This window comes from Pelodiscus sinensis, chromosome 3 (assembly GCF_052426305.1).
Source record: "Pelodiscus sinensis isolate ZL-2025 chromosome 3, ASM5242630v1, whole genome shotgun sequence".
In the NCBI taxonomy this organism is placed as follows: Eukaryota; Metazoa; Chordata; order Testudines; family Trionychidae; genus Pelodiscus; species Pelodiscus sinensis.
This window is the reverse complement of record NC_143054.1, coordinates 93,204,246-93,222,159: the sequence shown is the minus strand read 5'-3', so window position 1 is coordinate 93,222,159 and position 17,914 is coordinate 93,204,246. Positions and strand designations below refer to the sequence as shown.

At 38.9% G+C, this 17,914-nt stretch overlaps 1 protein-coding gene across 7 annotated transcripts in view; it reads left to right on the top strand.

The window, feature by feature from the left end:
* The window catches only part of PTPRK (protein tyrosine phosphatase receptor type K), a 588,884-nt gene that overhangs the window by 289,554 nt on the left and 281,416 nt on the right, over positions 1–17,914 (top strand). For all 7 annotated transcript variants that reach the window (XM_075924132.2, XM_075924131.2, XM_075924133.2 and 4 more), the window contains exons 4-5: positions 969–1,050; positions 2,186–2,301. In XM_075924132.2, coding sequence (XP_075780247.1) covers positions 969–1,050; positions 2,186–2,301 — 198 coding nt within the window. The remainder of the gene's footprint in view (positions 1–968; positions 1,051–2,185; positions 2,302–17,914) is intronic.

The following is a 17,914-nucleotide window of genomic DNA, read 5'->3' as shown; positions in this document are numbered from 1 at the left end:
GGGGGTGGAGGAGGTGGTACAGGGCCTGGGAGGGAGTTATCACCTGGAGCAGGGAGTGAAGAAGGGTTTGGATGGTGACTTGGGTGAGGGAGTTGGGATGCAGGAGGGGCAGGGGTGACAGAGGCAGGAACTGGCTGGGAGGAGTTTACCTAAGTGTCTCTTGGCAAACAGGCTGTAGTACCCCCAAGGCAGGCTGGGCTTCCTGCCTGCTGCAGCCCCAGCCCGCTTGAAAATACAGGCTGCTACTGCCACGTGGCTCTCAACTCCAGCCAATCAGAGCTGAGAAATTGGATGAGGTCAGTTCTTATCGGCCAGTTGTTTCTGGCCAATAGGAGCTGAAGATTGGGCTGATGTTGGGGAGATGGCACGAAGCCTCTCCCTCCCTGCAGAGCAGGGAGACACAGGGACTATGTTTTAAACTGCAGTAGGTGCGTGTGCCTGCGGGTCCCGGCAGGGTGGTCTGTGGGCCTGGTCTGGTGGCTTGGCAGGCCGGATCCAGCCCCTGGGCCGTATTTTGCCCAGCCCTGGGTTAAATGCTACTTCCAACCTCACAAGAACAGTTTTCTTTTGTGAAATTGTACTGGAGGGGGAGTTCAGGATTATGTGGGGAGTATGAGTCCAATGGGAATCTAAATTCTTGTTAATTAGGTTTGTACCTGAGTGTAAAGAGGTTTCTGGCCCACTTGCAATTGGTACTTTCAGAGTTCAATTGTTTATATAATGTTGAAAATGAACTTTAGTCCAATGGAAACACACTAACATGATTCTGTGATGTATCTGTAACTAGAAGTCAAATACACAAATAGTATGGAACGATAATACATTAAGTAATAAATATTCCATTCAATCATCAAACCTTGTGAAAAGTTCAACTTAAATGAAAAAGCAATGTACCATATATCTGCACTCTCCACTGTGAATTCTGCAGAAATGAGTGTTGTAAACATTTTTTCCTTTCTTTTTGACAGGTAATATTTGAAGCTGATGTCTCAGAAGGGAGAAATGGCTACGTTGCCATTGATGACATCCAGGTTCTGAGTTACCCTTGTGGTAAGTAGTGATTAAGGGCTGCATTTTTCTTTGTCTTTTCAGTATGTGCTTGATATTGGCTCAGATTGCAGAATTTTCATTGCTAGATCATTGATGTCCTTTGCTCTTTCTGTAGAATTTCTATTACAGCTTACAGGACAGAATATTGGGGCTGGTAGAAAAAGTGATTTAAATAGGTAAAAATCTTCCTGTCTAGCAGAGATAAAGCATGGGGTGAAAATAAAAGTGTAGCTTTTCTGTGATTGCCTTTTAGTGATAGATGTGTACACTAAAATTGAAATTTCTTACATTAAAATATACTTACCGATTTCTGCTAATTTTGAATTGGTTAGTTTACTTTATGTAAATCAGAGGGCTGTCTGACAACTTAATAAGGGTATGAAATCTGATTGTGACTTGACTTATAAGAATCCTAGGGCTGGAAGAGACCTCAGGAGGTTGAGTCCAGTCCCTGCTCAAAGCAGGACCAACCCTAACTAAATCATCCTAGCCAGGGCTTTGTCAAGCCGGAACTTAAAAATCTCTAGGGATGGAGATTCTACCCTCTCCCTAGGTAACCCATTCCAGTCCATTTTCTTATGCTCAATATTTTAATCAGGTGGTTTTGCCACAGACTTTTGCTTGAGTCTAGGCAGATATATAATGTGTATGTCTGCCATTGAAATTATCCCATATTTAATGGCACAGAAAATATTTGTCTGCTGAGAAGAAAAGAGCTCAAAATTATTAAAAGAGCTAATGCATTATATCATGAATACAACTAATTAAATCTCACTTCCCCCCAAAAAATTGTGTTACTTATAGGGGATTACATGTCAGGTGAAATACAGTGGAAATTCAGTGGAAGAATATTTTCGATGTCTTTTTCATATTTGTGCATTTAATCTCCTTTGCTTTGATTTGTAAATTACTTTATTATAACTCATGTACAACGTGTGGTAGTAGCATCACTGGGGAAGAGGGGGAAAAAAAGCAAAAATGCCTTTTCTTGAACTAAGATGAAACAAAAATCACTTTCTTTCATATGAGATTAGTCTTAGCCAAAGGTTGTCATAATATGTATCTTTTGGGAGAAAGTAATGTATTTTTTTTATTAGTGAGCACTGTTTGTAATTTTATTTTTCCACCTCCACAGATAAGTCTCCACATTTCTTGAGGCTGGGGGATGTAGAGGTCAATGCAGGGCAGAATGCTACATTTCAGTGCATTGCTACAGGGAGGGATGCAGTGAATAACAAGTTATGGCTGCAGGTAAGGCTAACTCATCCAAGTCTGTTAAAAAAAAGAATAAGCTTATTGTTGAAAATGAAATATATTTTAAATTAGTGTTTTTTTAAACCTTGAGCATGTAGAATCTTTCCTATTAATTTGATTACACAGAAGAACCTAATCAGACGGAAAAGATACAGGAACACATTATCATACAATCAGTTGTAAGCTCTTACAGGATAACAGGGTGATAAGTAATAACCAACATGGATTTCTCAAAAACAAATCATGCCAGACCAACTTAATTTCCTTCTTTGACAGGATTACTTATCAACTTGGGAAGCAGTAGATCTTGATTTTTAGTAAAATTTTTGACACAGTCCCACATGTCATTCTCCTATGCAAACTAAGGAAATGTTTAGAGACAACTATTAGCTGAAAGACCATACTCAGTAACTCAGAGGTCACAGTCACACTTGGAGGATAGTTAAATCTCCCCAGTAGTCTGTCCTGGGTCTGGTACCAGTAAATATTAATTACTTGTATAATGGAGTATAAAATTTTCAGGTGACCCCAAGCTTGGCGGGGTTGTAGGTACTTTGGTGGATAGGGATACAATTCAAAATTAGTTTGGCAGATTGAAGAATTGATTTGAAATGAATAAAAGGAAATTCAATAAGGACAAGCCCCAAGTACTTTACTTGGGAAAGAAAATATCAAATGGTACAATACAAACTGGGGAATATCTGGCTAGGTTGTAGTATTGCTTGAAAAAAACTCTTCCTGATGAATACATTAGATCTCAAATTGAATGAGCCCACAATATGTTGCAGCTGAGGGGGAGGAGGGGACCTATTCTGGGGTAAATAAACAGGAGTGTTGTATGTCAGATATAGGAGGTAATTGTACTTGGCACTGGTGAGGTCCTAGCTCTGGAGTATTGTGTGTGACTTTGAGTGCCACATTTGAAGAAAGATATGGCCAAATTGGAGAGAGTCCAGAGAAGAGCAACAAAAACGATAAAAAGTTTGGAAACTTTGACATGAGGAAAGATAAAGGAGGATGGGAGGGAACCTGATAATATTCTTTGTGTTAAGGGCTTTTATCAAAAGCATGGTGATGATCTGTTGTTCTCTGTCTCCACTGAAGGTAGGGCAAGAAATAATCTGCAGCAAGGGTGATTTGAATTAGATGTGAGGAAAGATTTTGTAACTATAAGAATAATTAGACAGTGGAGTTCTTTAACAAGGGGGGTGGGGTGAAAAAAACTTAAATGACAGGGATTCTAAGACCAGATTGGACAAACACCCATCAGTGATGGTCTAGGTATACTTGGAAAAACTTAAAGAACAACAAATAGTCTAGCAGCACCTGAAGGACTAACAAAACATGTAGATGGTATCATTTATACCATCTACATATTTTGTTAGCCTTTCAGGTGCTACTAGACTATCTGTTGTTCTTTAAGTTTTTCCTGTTACAGACTAACCTGGCTAGCCCTCTGAAGCTTTTTAGGTATACGTTGGTCATACTTCAAATGGATAGGCTAGATGGCTACCTGAGGTCCTTTCCAGCGCTATACTTCTATTATTCTATACTAATGACTACACATTTTTAAAACATGTATTAAAAACATAAGAAGTGCGCTAGATAAATGATTACAATATAAGATAGTTATCAGTGTAATTGTTTCATTATCAGAATATTTAAGCAATAAATACCTATGGCTTGAAAGAAAGATTAATATCTAGTCAAACAAATGTGCTATATTTAGTACAGCCTTTACCGAGAACTGTCATAACTATGATGGATGATCCTATAATAGAGAGAAATTACAATTAATATATCTTGGGGAGGGGTGCGAGTTTTAAAGAGGGGATTTTTAAGATGACACTATGAAATTACCATGCCTTTGCATGATAGGAGAAAGATTTAAACGTTTCTGATGGTATAGCTATACAAGTGCCTGTTCTAATCTAAAGAGCATATAAAATCACAATATTGTTTGCCCCTCAAAACTATGAGAATTTTTCTTCTCATAACTTAGAAAAAAAGCAAGTTCTTAGGAAGGACCACTAGGGTTACCAGGTAGACCCCACCAAAAAACCAGACACACTTGATCATGGGTAGGTGGGAGGAGGAGGAGAGGGACCGGCCGGGAGGGGGGCAGGGCGGGAAGCAGAGCTGGCGGGTGGAGGGGGGGAGCGATGTTCCAGGGGCTGCGGGGCTAGTCGGGAGGAAGGGGGGGGGGGAATGAGAAGCAGAGCTGGGGGGGGGGGGGAGGTGCATGGGGCTGGCCTGGAAGAATGAGGGGAGGGGAGAGCTGGGAGGAAGAGGGGCTGGGAAGCAGAGTTAGGGAGGGTCGGGGGCCGCGGGGCTGGATGGGAGGGGGGGGCGGGAAGCAGCCACTGACTGCAGCCAGAGTTCAAGGGGCTATGCCCCTGGCAGGCATTACCTTGAGTTGCTAGTAGAAGCCAGGTGGGGGGAGTGGCTGGGAGCCACTCCCCTGTCCAGTTTCTGCACACAGCCAGAGGCTCCCAGCTGAGAGGCGGGGCTGCGATTGGCGCTAGGAGCCTCTGGTGGTGCACAGAAGCCGAGTGGAGGGGGGGTCCCAACGCCCACCCCCCTTCACCTCCCGGCTTTTGCATGTGACCACAGGCTCCTAGCACCAATCGTAACCCTGCTTCCCAGTCACTCCCCTGCCCCTGCCAGGCTTCCATCTGGCACCCAGCCGGGAAATCAGAAAATACCGGACATTGCACATGTCTGGTATTTTCTGAATTTTTCTCCTGGACAAAAGGTGCAATTACTAGACTGTCTGGTAGAAAACCGGACACCTGGCAACCGTAAGGACCACAGGTTCATTAGACAGCTTCTTCAAGAATGGTTTTTCATTGCTTGATCTAGACGAAAGTTGCAGAACTAATCAAAACAGATCCCATTACTTTGGTGTGCACTTTATATTAGCAATTCTTAATTATTTAAAAAAACTGAAAATTGCTTCTTCAGATAGAATATTTTGATACTTAAAAACCCTGAATTTCAAGAACACAATTTTAAAATCTAGAAAATATACTAGGTGTATAGTTGTATACTTTTAGTAAGTCAGACATTGCCAAAATGAAACATAATCCATTTTTCCAAATCAGAGTTTGACTTTTAATGTAATTGAGAAGGGCGATGACCATCTTTGGTTGTGTATTTATAGCTATGTAATACATTTTAAATCTAAAATGAAGACAGAGCAAATTTTTCTGTTGGGTAGAATATGAGAGAGTCTCACTTCTAGATAAATAGAACTGAGAAAATATTCCACGAACAGTTATCACAGTGTGCCTCAGTATGAAAAATGAATACAGAACCAAAAGTGATTGCATTGCATTTCACACTAGTAAGTCAGTATAGTAAACAGATATGATATCAGCAGGAATTATTTGTTTTGCTAGTCTTTCTGCTAAGTACAAATCATTATTTAAATTGAACAAATATAAAATGTACTCATTGAGAAGGAGTAGTTCAGTTTCTGAACACTGCCAAATTGACCACATAAAACACACACAGTTAAATTAAATTAACCTATGACAGATATGGTTATAACAATGAAAATATAAAGCAACAATGTGAAGTGCCACTTTCAACACAGAGAATTGCTGAACAATACCTGACAGTGAGAGCCAACAGGAATTTTCCCATACCACTCTGTCCTCCAAACATGATAACTTTGACTGATTATCCTTTATAACGTTTCTTTTTTTCTGCAAGAGGCCAATTATTAACCAAAACTTTTCAGAAAACATTTGTTTTTTCTTTTCACACAGTTCATAGGTTTTACTGTATAGATCACAAAAGTGGATACTTTCTTATTTTAAAAATGCTAAAAATACCCTTTCATGTGTTGACTGAAATCTTGGGACTAGAAGGTCCTTTTGCCCTTCAAATAACTTCTCTATTATTTGTAAAGTGCTTTGCAACCTTGCTATAAAAATGGCTGTTTGATAGCAGTAATTTGAATTCTTTAAATGCAGATCTTTACTTGTATTTTACTTCGCATCCTTCCTCCCATTAAACTCTGATAGGTCTGTCATCATTTCTTCTTTGCCCCATATGTTCCATTCTCATCATTCAAGTGTTTGCTCTTTTTTTCCCCGCACGTCCATGCTAATAATTAATTATACTTGTTAAAGTACTTCTTTTTTTGGAGAACATTGCTGGTTATCATTCCTGCTGTGCAGTTTTGACCAAACATCTAACCTATCAATTTTTCTTGAAATTGGTGTAAAGGTAGGCTATAATATAGGCGATGTGGAATATACAAAAGTCTGACTTGGAAAATATCCAGGTATAGCCTTTGTCCAAACTAGCAAATTCAGATTCTAAAGTCTTAAAAGAAATCTACCAACAGATCAAATCCAAATGCCTGTGTAATCATGGAATGCATCTTCTCTCATAGTAGCAAGGCCAGGAAGGGTGTGAAGAAAGATGTTTTAGCAGCATGTTGTATTAAAACAACAACAAAAAACAAAACAAAAACACCTTTGTTGTCATTATATTTGAATGTGAAAAGATCTTCCCTTTTGAAAACTTTGAATAAACCATTCTACGTTGGATGTAATGATCTGAAATGACATTTGGGAAAAATTTGCTGTTTGTGCCAGAAATGTTACGACACAAATACCTGTTTGGTTACGATGAAGCTGTAGTTTTGCAGTCATGGGGTTATTTAAAGAAAATAATGGCTGTCTCTATTTCTTCCAGTTTATTGAATGTATAAGTGAAGGTTTAAATTAAATAAATAAAATTTAAAAAATAATGGAACACCCTTCCCCATTTCCGTCAGTAAAATCAGGCAAATGTATGTATTATTTATTTAGAATTATCAATTGCAATAGTCCTAACTTATCACAAGTTAATTGCATTAAAATTGGTCATAATTGCATTGTTACACAATAGAATACCAACTGAGATTTATCAAATATTTTTGAATTTTTTTCTACATCTTCATATATACTGATTTCTATTATTACACAAAATACCAAGTGTATAGCGTTCACTTCATTGTTTTTAATTACAAATATTTGCACTATTAAAGTAAAAATAGGTTGAACCGTTCTAGTATGCACCCTCGTGACTTGACCGGTGCCGAACCAGAGAATTTGCCAGACCATCTGAGGTCAATTTTGTGTAGTAGCATTAATAACACTTCCATTGTTTACTGGACTCTTAGAAGATATTTAGGGGTAAATTAGAGCTAAATAACAAAACAGAACACTGAGAGCCAGGACTGTTGGGAAACTTGGTCACACCCATGATAAATGGACATTTGGCTAACCTAAGTTATGCTGGACCCTGGATGTTGCCAGACCTGAGTGTGCCAGACTATAGAGGTTCAACCTTGTAGTGTTTTTAATTCACTTTCTACAAGTACTATAGTACAATCTTTTTATTCTGAAAGTGCAACTTACAAATGTAGGGTGTTTTTTTTTTTTGTTGGTACATAACTGTACTCAAAAACAAAACAATGTAGAACTCTTCAGCCTACAAGTCCACTCAGTCCTATTTCTTGTTCAGCTACTCACTAAGACAAACAAGTTTGCTTAAATTTATGACAGATAATGCTACCTGCTTTTTATTTACAAAGTTACCTGAAAGTGGGAGCATGTGTTTGCATGACACTTTTGTAGCTAGCATTGCAATGTATTTGTGCCAGATATGCTAAACTTTCATGTTTCAGCCAATATTCCAGAGGACATACTTCCATGCTGATGGTGCTCATTTGAACAAAATGAATTAACTCAATTTGTGGCTCAACTCCTTGGGGGAGAGTCATATGTCTCCTGTTCCGTTTTACCTGCATTCTGCCATATATTTTATGTTATAGCACTCTCACATAATGACTCAGCACGTTTGTCTTAAGAACACTCTCACTGCCTATTTGACAAAATGCAAAGAAAGTATCAATGAGAGATTTCTACGGATAGCTATAGCATGTGACCTGAAGTTTAATATTCTCAAGTGCCATCCAAAATCTGGAGGGATGAGAACATGAAAGAACAGCGCTCCCATGCAGAAACTACAGAACCGGAACCATCAAAATCAATCCTCTGCTGGTGTCATCTGACTCAGATGAAAATGAACATGCATCAGTCTGCTCTGCTTTGGATCATTATTGAGCAGAGCCCAATGTCAGCATGGATGCATATCTTCCAGAATGGTGGTTGAAGCATGAAGAAACGTGAATCTTTAGTTCATTTGGATGGTAAATATCCTGTGATGTCAGCTACAACAGTGCAGGTGAACAGCTGTTCTCACTTTCAGGTGACATTGTAAACAAGAAGAGGGCAGCATTATCTTCTGCAGTTTGTTAGCGGGATTGCCTGAACAAGAAGTAGAACAGAGTGGACATTAGGCTCTAAAGTTTTACATTGTTTTATTTTCGAATGCAGTTATTTTTGTACATAATTCTACATTTGTAAGTTTAACTTTTTTGGTAGAGACTACATTCAGTACTTTCATTAGGTAAACTGGAAAAAAAAATACTGTTTTTTTTTTTAAGAGTACAACTATTTGTAATAAATATCAAGAAAGCACAATGCACTTATCATTGTGCATTGTAATTGAAATCAGTTAATTTGAAAATGTAGAAAACGTTAAAAATATTTAAATAAATTATTTGCTATTATTTTTAACAGTGTGAATAATCACAATTTTTTAATTGCTTGGTAGTCCTAATTTATTTATTTTGTGGGATGGGGCTAGTGGTACTATCAGGGGCAGTAACACAAACAGTAGCACTTTGTTTGAGAGAGTCATATATTTTGCTAATTTCAGAAATCGGAGATGTTATAAATACAATGGATTGTAAATTAGATGAATTGTGTGCACACTACTGCATGTATAATATTTTTTCTCCCATGTAAATATAAATAAATTTTAAGTATGTATTCATATATGTGCATGTATATAAAATGAGTATAAGTAGGGTGTTCCAATATACTAGATCTCTTATTATATGCATTTATAATGCTGTAAGATCTAAAAGCTTTTCACAGACTTGTGGTTTTGTGAGCATTATAGAAGGATGAGTTAGGACTGATCTTGAGCTGGACCTTTGTTGAATCTCATATATATTTGTTTTTTGGGTTTTTTGTGCTTTGCTTTGTTTTTAATCAGATAGCATTTGCTTTCTTTCTTCCAATTTCACATCCTCTTTGGATTGAGGTTGGGAGGAACAGGATTTTGGCATTGGAAGATAAGTAGTACTGAGAACAAAAGTGCTTTGAAAGATGCAGCTGCATTAATATAATGCAGACAGATATGTGACTAGATTTATGGTGCCCAAAATTTTCTTGTTGCCCCCTTCCCCCTTTATCAATAATGGAATCAGACTGTGTTTTTGTCCCTGCTTTCCCATTATGCCCGGTTGGCTCAGTAGAGGAGTTTAAGGTGGAGCTGGGGAACAGAATTGGGCCTGGGAACGGAGAAAAGCTGACGCTGGGTCCGCAGCTGGGTTTGAGGACACGTTGAGGCTGAGTAGCGCTCCCTCCCACCCCTCATGGTTCTTGCCCAGGTGCCTCCAAGTGCCCTCCCCCCCCCCAACATTTTTCTGTGTCCCCTGAGGGAGTATGCCCCATATTTTGACAACCACTGGTCTAGATAAAAAAGATTTACCTGATTCACTAAGGGATAAATGAGACCTGTTGTGAGACTATTGAATGTTAAATATGAGGATGAAAGAGAGAAAGAGGTCTCAAAATTGCACTCCTTATTTTAGCAGTAAATGTGCAACACACAATTATTTCAGTACCATGGCCTATAATTATTAGTAGTAGCAAATGCGGTGGGAGAATATCAAAAGCATATACTTTTTTCTTTTAGTTGAACAAATAGATGTTAGGAATAATTTAAAAAGGGATAGCGTATAAGACAGAGGCTATCTTTTTGCCTCTATATAAATCCATGTCATGACCACATCTTGAATACTGTGGTCGCCTCATCTGTAAAAAGATATCTTGAATTTGAAAAAGTTCAAAAAAAGGCAGTAAAAATGGCTAAGGGGTTGGAATGGCTGCCATTTGAGGAGAGATTAATAAAACTGGGATTTTCATCTTAGAAAAGAGGAGACTAAGGGGGGGATATGATTGAAGTTTATAAATTCATGAATGGTGTGGAAAAATAAATAAGGGGAAATTATTAACTTGCTCCCATAATGGAAGAACCAGGGGTCACTGAATGAAATGAATTGGTAGCAGGTTTAAAAGAAACAAAAGAAAGTATTTCTTCACACAACACACAGTTAACCTGTGGAACTTCTTGCCAGAGCATATTGTGAACGCCAGGTTTAAAAAAAAAAAACAAAAAAAACCCACAACACCACCTAGATTAATTCATGGAGGATAGGTCCATCAGTGGCTGTTAGCCAGGTTTGGGAGGAATTGTGCCGGTAGTCTCTGTTTGTCAGAAGCTGGGAATGGGTCACGGGGCACCTGGCATTGGCCACTGTTGGAAGACAGGATACTGGACTAGATGGAACTTTGGTCTGACCCAGTATGGTCGTTCTTATGTTCTCGTTCCAAAATATGGATGTTCATGTAAAGCTTTCTCCTATATACCTGAATTATTGATACACCTTTTCTCTGCCTGCCTTTCCCCATCTCCCTGAAGGTACTGTTACAGGTAAAAATAATAGACTTCCTTTCTTCCCATTCCCCCCTTCTGTCTCCCCCAGTTCCCTCTGCAGGGGATCTCACAGGTTTGCTAGACACTTATCTGGATTCTCTGGTGGCAGGGAGCCACTGTAGCCAATTAGAACTTCTGGGCTCTGACATGATTATTCAAAATTGAGATGGTAACTTAATACCCCAGTTTGGAGGCAGAAATATTCAGAGAACTATCACTAATATTCAAGTTGGTTCTTTCTTTCAGAGCTTATTTCCCAATATGGTTACAGACTGCAGGCCCTCTCTTAGTGTAATGTCAGTAGCCATGCACGTGAAGATGCTGATTTCTTCTTGATGTCTGTCCTTTTGTGAAAGTTAAGACCAATACATGTTGAAATTCCTTTGTTCAAGGAGTCCAGAGGTCTGTATTTAATGTTATGCTTTATGTATATTAACCATGGAGAAGTTTGGTTCACCTCTGCTATGTTGCCCGTGTGGTTTTTTTTAAGTAATGAAGTTGAAAGTGACTTCCAGATGCAATGTTTCCTTTTTGTTGTTTAATGTTCTGTTTCCCTCATTTCTTTGTTCATCTTAAATTGTCATCTTTGTGTTGTTAATTTGGAAGCTCTTTTGCACAAAGACCTTTATTTTTGTGTTGTGTGTATTTTTGCCTGTCAAGTTTTACATCTAAAGAAGTGGGTTTTACCCACGAAAGCTCATGATTCATTCTCTCTCTCTCTGTCTAAGGTGATACAACTATTCATTTTCAGATGGCTAGTCAGAATGGATAGGCAGATGATATGTGGTTTGAATATTACATATGTTGTCTTGCTCTTGTACCATTAATCCAGTAAGGATAACAGAACAATAGGTGGTGCTGAGTTTTATTTTTCTTCACCAGAATCGGGCTGCTTTTTTGAGCTGGGAGCAATTGTGACTTCCATATGGCCAATCAGATTTTTCAGTCTCTTATCAGTGGCCAGTATAACTGGACACCTAGAGTCCTTTGCTGGAACATCTGTTAAACCATATGCCTTGGCTCTAGGTTCAGCTGGAGATAACTGAAACACTAATGAGTCCATCTATCATTGCTGAGCTTGGCATTAACACATCATTGGTTTGGGCAGAGAGGCTTGTCTTAACTTTGCAAATCAGTGTGTTTCGCCATGGTCCTGGGTGATACCATTTGCTTTGAATCTCAGATTGGAAGTGCTGTTGCCCATGTTTCAAAGTTTATAAGTATGACTGGTGATCCTGTGCAGATTGCCATCAAAGTGCTGGCAGTTGAGGGAATCTGTCAGCAACAGCACAAGGTGCTGGCTAACTGCCTCCTCCGCTGGCTTGCCAAGCCTGGAAAAGCAGCCATGGTTTCACCCTTGGAGAGTCTCATCAGCATTAATGCAGTGTGATTACATCTTTTCTCTCAGCCAGAGGAAAATGACATTCCTTATGGTGTAACAGATAATTAAAGCAATTGCCCGAAAGGAATCTTTGAAAAAGTGAAATTAGAAAACATTACGGAAAATGGAATGCAAATTGCTGTAAAAAAAAGTGACAGTATCAAGTGAGGGGCTATCTCTGTCGTTGGCCTTGCAAAGCTCAAATAGCTGACCACATAAGGTTGTTTTTGAAAATGTATATACGATAACTCACTGCTTTTTTCTTTTATCAACTCTCTGTTAGTTTTCAGCACTTTGTTTCCACAGAATGTGATGTGAAGACAGTCTTTACTTTGCACAGAAAATTTACTAATCTGACACATTTTCTTTCTTTTAGCATCTTCCCCACCATGCTGCATGTACATATAAAATCAAAAAAAAGTCTCATGAAGTCGAGCAGGTATCCTTAGGAATGCTGTGGTATGTTCTTTGCCAAGGTTGCCATATGAATACGTCTCGCTTTGAAGACAATCTATTTCTGCCGTTTACCAATTCTGTCTACCTGTTGCTATTACTGCTTAATAGATTTCATCAGAGGCTTTTTATCTCCTTTTCCTTAAATGCCAATACTAATAGTTATGTGCTCAGCCAATAGGATGCCTCATTCAGCTTCTGAAAATGATGTATATCTGTCTTTAATCACTATATTGATTGTTATTTTTCTTGGTACTGAGTGTTCTGCAAATTGCTTGAAAAGAAATTAATTCCTCTGCTATAAGACACAGTAACTTCATCTTCTTCCATCTCAGAAATTCCTACTCTTAAGGCCATGCATCAGTGTTCAGATTGGTTTTCCTAGTGGAATAGGTAGCCCTGCCATAACTGTTTACTTTACTAGACAAAGGACACATCCTGAGCTTAATTAACAGAGGGTTACATTTCTTCTGGAAAACTGAGTTTCTGCCTTAGAATCCATTCTTACTGTACTCCGTAGTGTACTGCTGTTAAACAAAATTACTTTTAAAGATTTCTTGCTGCTTTATCTTCTTCTCTTGGTAGAAAGTTAATTGACAAAAGTCCCTTTGATGTAGTTTCCTAGTACCACAAATCTTTTCCTCTCTTGAAAACATTTAAAGCCTCATCTTGTTCTCTCTCATATTGGCACAGGGTAGCCTGGTGAAACATGCTTCAGGATGTTGCTGCTGTCTTTCAGAAAAACACATATACAGATTAGCTGGCACTTGCAAATAGGTTCCACTTTTAAATATTACATCATTCTTCAGTGCATGTCTCCTTCTACTGCAGACTTTGCAAAGAAAGTTTGTTTCAGTTTTTCTGGTTTTTGTGTGTGGTGTTCTCTTGGTCCCTCTATACACAGTAGTTTTTAATTTCCTAAATTTCTGCTGTCAGATAGGAGAAAGGCCCTTTTCCCACGGTTCTTAATATGCACACTGAAGTTTCCCATTCTACCTTTAGTATCTCTAACTTTCCTTGTTACTGATCACTCATTTCCATGGTAATGATGCTTTTGAAGGGAAAATGAAAGAAAGCATAGTAAGTAAGATTTATCTTTAAATTTCTTCTTTATATTAACTTTGCTCTTACTCCCCTTCCTTTATTTTTGAATCCTTCACTTAGGGAGGGCTGATCAATGCTCTGTTTTGAAGAACAGTTCCTCCAAGGGAAGCCTGCTGATATCCCTAGACATTTTCATAAAGACTTGCTAGTTTGTTTATCCTGTGCTGCCACACGTTGACTCCTATACTACTGCTATGTTTTAACATTACCCATTGAAAATACAGTATCAATCTCTATTCATAATACCACATTTCATATTTTCCTACTAATCCCAGTCTAGTTCTTAAAATCTTTTTTGTCACTATGCATTCAATTTTTGATGCTGTCTTTGTCACTTAAGCCTGAACAGAGCTTCTCTCCTTCCCATCCATCTCTCCCCTGATATTTTAGTAGCCCTTAAGACAAATACAGCAATTTCCCCTGGATCTTTAGCTTGTATTTATTTATTTATTTTAGTTATTTTACCTTTCAACTAGGACTAACTGCTGTATTCCTCCTGGTTTGATTTTAGTTCTGCCTCACTTAATTATGTTTTCTAATGTCCACTAGCTAACAGTCATTCATTCTACACTGTAGTTCTTGCAGTTGTCATCTAAGGAGGCACTCCCTAGGGATATTTTATTCCAGCTAACATTAGACCAGTATATATGCTCTTCCTAGGGATTCATTGTGAGATTCTCTGCTGATTCTCATGCTCAGTCAGAGCATTGACCATGCATAATGTGTTATGATCCCTTCTGCCATTTTGTAGTTTCCTAACAAAACTGCCATAAAAATTGGTGTATCATATCCTTAAATGTTGTTGTTCTATATATAGTTGGTATATAACTAGATAGGGTTTTACGTAGTTTAAACACCTGTGAATTAGCTAGATCGAATTGAGATGTAGGTTACAGAAACACACTTTTGTGACCTTCCTTACCTCACTGTCCCTGTGGCTCTGGTATATTCAATTCATCCCAAGTGCCCATTAGAAGAACATTTTGTCATTGTTAACTGACTGATGAGTAGACTTGAATTGTCCCACATTGAACTAGTCTGATCTATTGCCTTAGCTAACATAATGCCCAGTAAATTTATTTGCTTGATTAGCTAAAAAAATCTATATGAATTTAGTAATACTTTGTTTAATTTCTCATGGAGAAATGTAATATCTTCTGCTCAACATAAGTGTGTTGAGAGCTTCTTGTTCAATTTCAACTTAAAGTATTTGTGCAAAGCCCTGACACCTTACCCCGCAAAGCAAAACTTAAAAATTATAGGATCCCAACATACATTATAGCTTCTCTCACTCTTGCTTTCCTCAGCACTTTCCAAGCCTCTGTTCCAGTGCACTCTACTACATAATTCTGTATTCGGGATGTCCAGCTTTCTCTCAAATACTTTCTTCTATTTTATGGTACATATTGGTTCCTACACAGCAGCTTTAAAGTGGGCAGAAATGGCAAGTGAAGAATGTCCCTAAGCAATGGAATTCTGCGGATGGAGATAGATCTACTGAATCCTATATCATGCCTCCCACATAAGTCTCTGCTATAAGGAAGGATGGCAAGACATTTTGGGGGCCGAGCATAGGCCAGAGAGGAAAGAGAGAGGTTATGACAAGGCAGAGCTCCACCATGCCCAATCCCCCTTTAGTGTACTATCCCAGAAGAACATTAAGTCAGTTCTGTAAGTGGTTGAGCTAAGGCCTGGTGACTCTGAATTTGGGCAGCCACAGTTGGTTTCCTGTGGCCCACTCCCTTCTTCATAGCATATGACTGCCCTCCAAATGTAGTGGAGTCATCGTTAGTTTTATTAAACTTAGCTGTTTGGCTACAAGGTACAAGCTGTATGGCTATACGGTGTAGCTATGCTCTCACTGAACTGCTTTATTTATTGGGAAGCTGGGCCTTCCATTGGTTTGCTCCAAATTTGTGTCCTCTTGAAAGACCAGTTGTTAAAACAAACTAGATTGGCGTTTCTTAAAAAACAGCAAATAGTCTAGTAGTACCTTAAAGATTAACAAAACATGTAGATGGTATCATGAGCTTTCCTGGGCACAATCCACTTCTTCAGATGACAGGAGTATTAGAAGTACAGATCCAAGAATAAATAAGGGAAGGTGGAGCGGAGGGAAAAAAGACAAAAAGGAGGGGAGGAAAAAATAGAGAGACAGTGAGCAGATAGTTCAAATAGTTACAAGAGGCTGATAAGAACAATTAGCACCTCCATTGTTTGGTTGGTTGGTTAAGTCATTAGGATGTGGAATGTAGTGTGGGGGCCAGCTGATGTCCCTATTCATACGATTTGCATAAGAATTAAACTTGTAAATGAAGTTAAGTTCCAACCCTTCTCTGTGTATTTGGCTTGTGGAATTGGTGGTGTTGGTGTTGTGGGTTGGCTGAAAAGTCACTGAAGCTGGCAAGCACAATCACTGCCCTTCATTGGAGGTGGTTGTAAGACATCAGAGCTCCTTGATGGAACCAGAAATCTGGAACAAACAGCAGCCTCCACCTAAAACACAGATACATGTCAGTGCCCAAAACAAAGGAGAACATGAGGCCACACAGCAGTTTGAACTTTGTGGAAGAACGGGCTAAGTTATACAGGGCATCCCCATCATAAGTCGCTCTGGTATACATCCGTTCCACACTAAAGGCGTTGAAGGAACTGACGCATTATAAGTCCTCCCATTCCCCACTCTTAAGTTGTGCAAAAAACCCACCCCAGTTTGTGCAAAAGGATGCCAGCCATGGGAAAGAAATTCCCCGCTTTAAGTTGTTTCACTGTAAGTCCAATTTTTTTGGAACGTATCGTGGACTTATAGCGAGGACGGTCTGTGGTCGAGGTTGTGAGGCTTTGGAGCTGTTAGGAAGAAAAAGAACTACATCCTGTTTGGTTCCTCCTGTTTTCAGAGAGACAAGGACTGTGTACACTCTTTGTAAACAAACTGTATTGTTTCAAAGGTATCTGACTCTCTCATCAATTTCTCATCCTACAGGAAGCACCTACAGGGCCCAGAACTTAGGCCTACCACTTGGGTCAAAAGTGGTAACACAAATATTTTCTTCACCTTATCAATTGTGTTCTAAACAATATTTAAATCAGTTTTAAAGCAAAACATTTATGCTGAAACCACTTATTTATGAGGAAGGGTTTATTATAAGCCTTGAAAATTCTGCTGACCAGGTTTTTTTGAAGGGCAAGTAAAATGCTTTGTGGTGAGAAACAAATGAATAGATGTTGTGCAAAACTGATTAAAATCTGTATGTAGATAGCGTTGCTAAAGTACAACAATTTCCCAAAGGCCCTTGTTATATTGGGGCCTCGTTGTCCTGGGTGCCATACAGTGTGAGAAATTACCTTTCCTGAAGAGCTTTATAGCTTATGTAGAAAAGGCCAAACAGCTCTAGAAAGATAGCACATAAGGTAAAGGATAAAATTACAAAATTAATTAATTGCATTTATTCCTTTGAGTATTTTTTTTTTCATTTCCCCAAATGATCTGCTTCCACCATGTCCACTCTCTCAAACCTACCTGTCTTGTTACTGATGTTCAAAATGATTTATTTTCATCTTGCTCCCACCTTCCAGCAGTTGTATGTATCTCTCTTTTTCCAAAATGAACCGGGAGCTGTAAGTGGGGGACTTTACTGCTTGCAAGTTATTTAATCCATTTTGCCACCAAGCTGATGGCTTCCAGAAATGTGATCTCTAGCCACTCACCTCTTGCTGCTGCTACTGTTGCCTCTGCAGAATTTTCTTGCTATCTCGGGAATGGTCAGTCTTCTTCTCAGAGGTGTTAGGGCTGGTGCCCAGGGAAGGAGGGCAATTATGGGGTACCGGGTGGAACAGAGATTGGAATCTAGGCAGAGCTGATAATGACTAGAAGTGGTTGGGCTGAAATTACCTACTTATGTTTCAAGGATGCACACCTTAAAAAAAAGAATTATTCTGGATTGTTAAACTGATATGACTCAGAATGATGGTGTGAAACTGAGCAAACAACTTAATCTGAATATCAGGACAAAAAAATCCTGATACGCCTTGGCCATATGG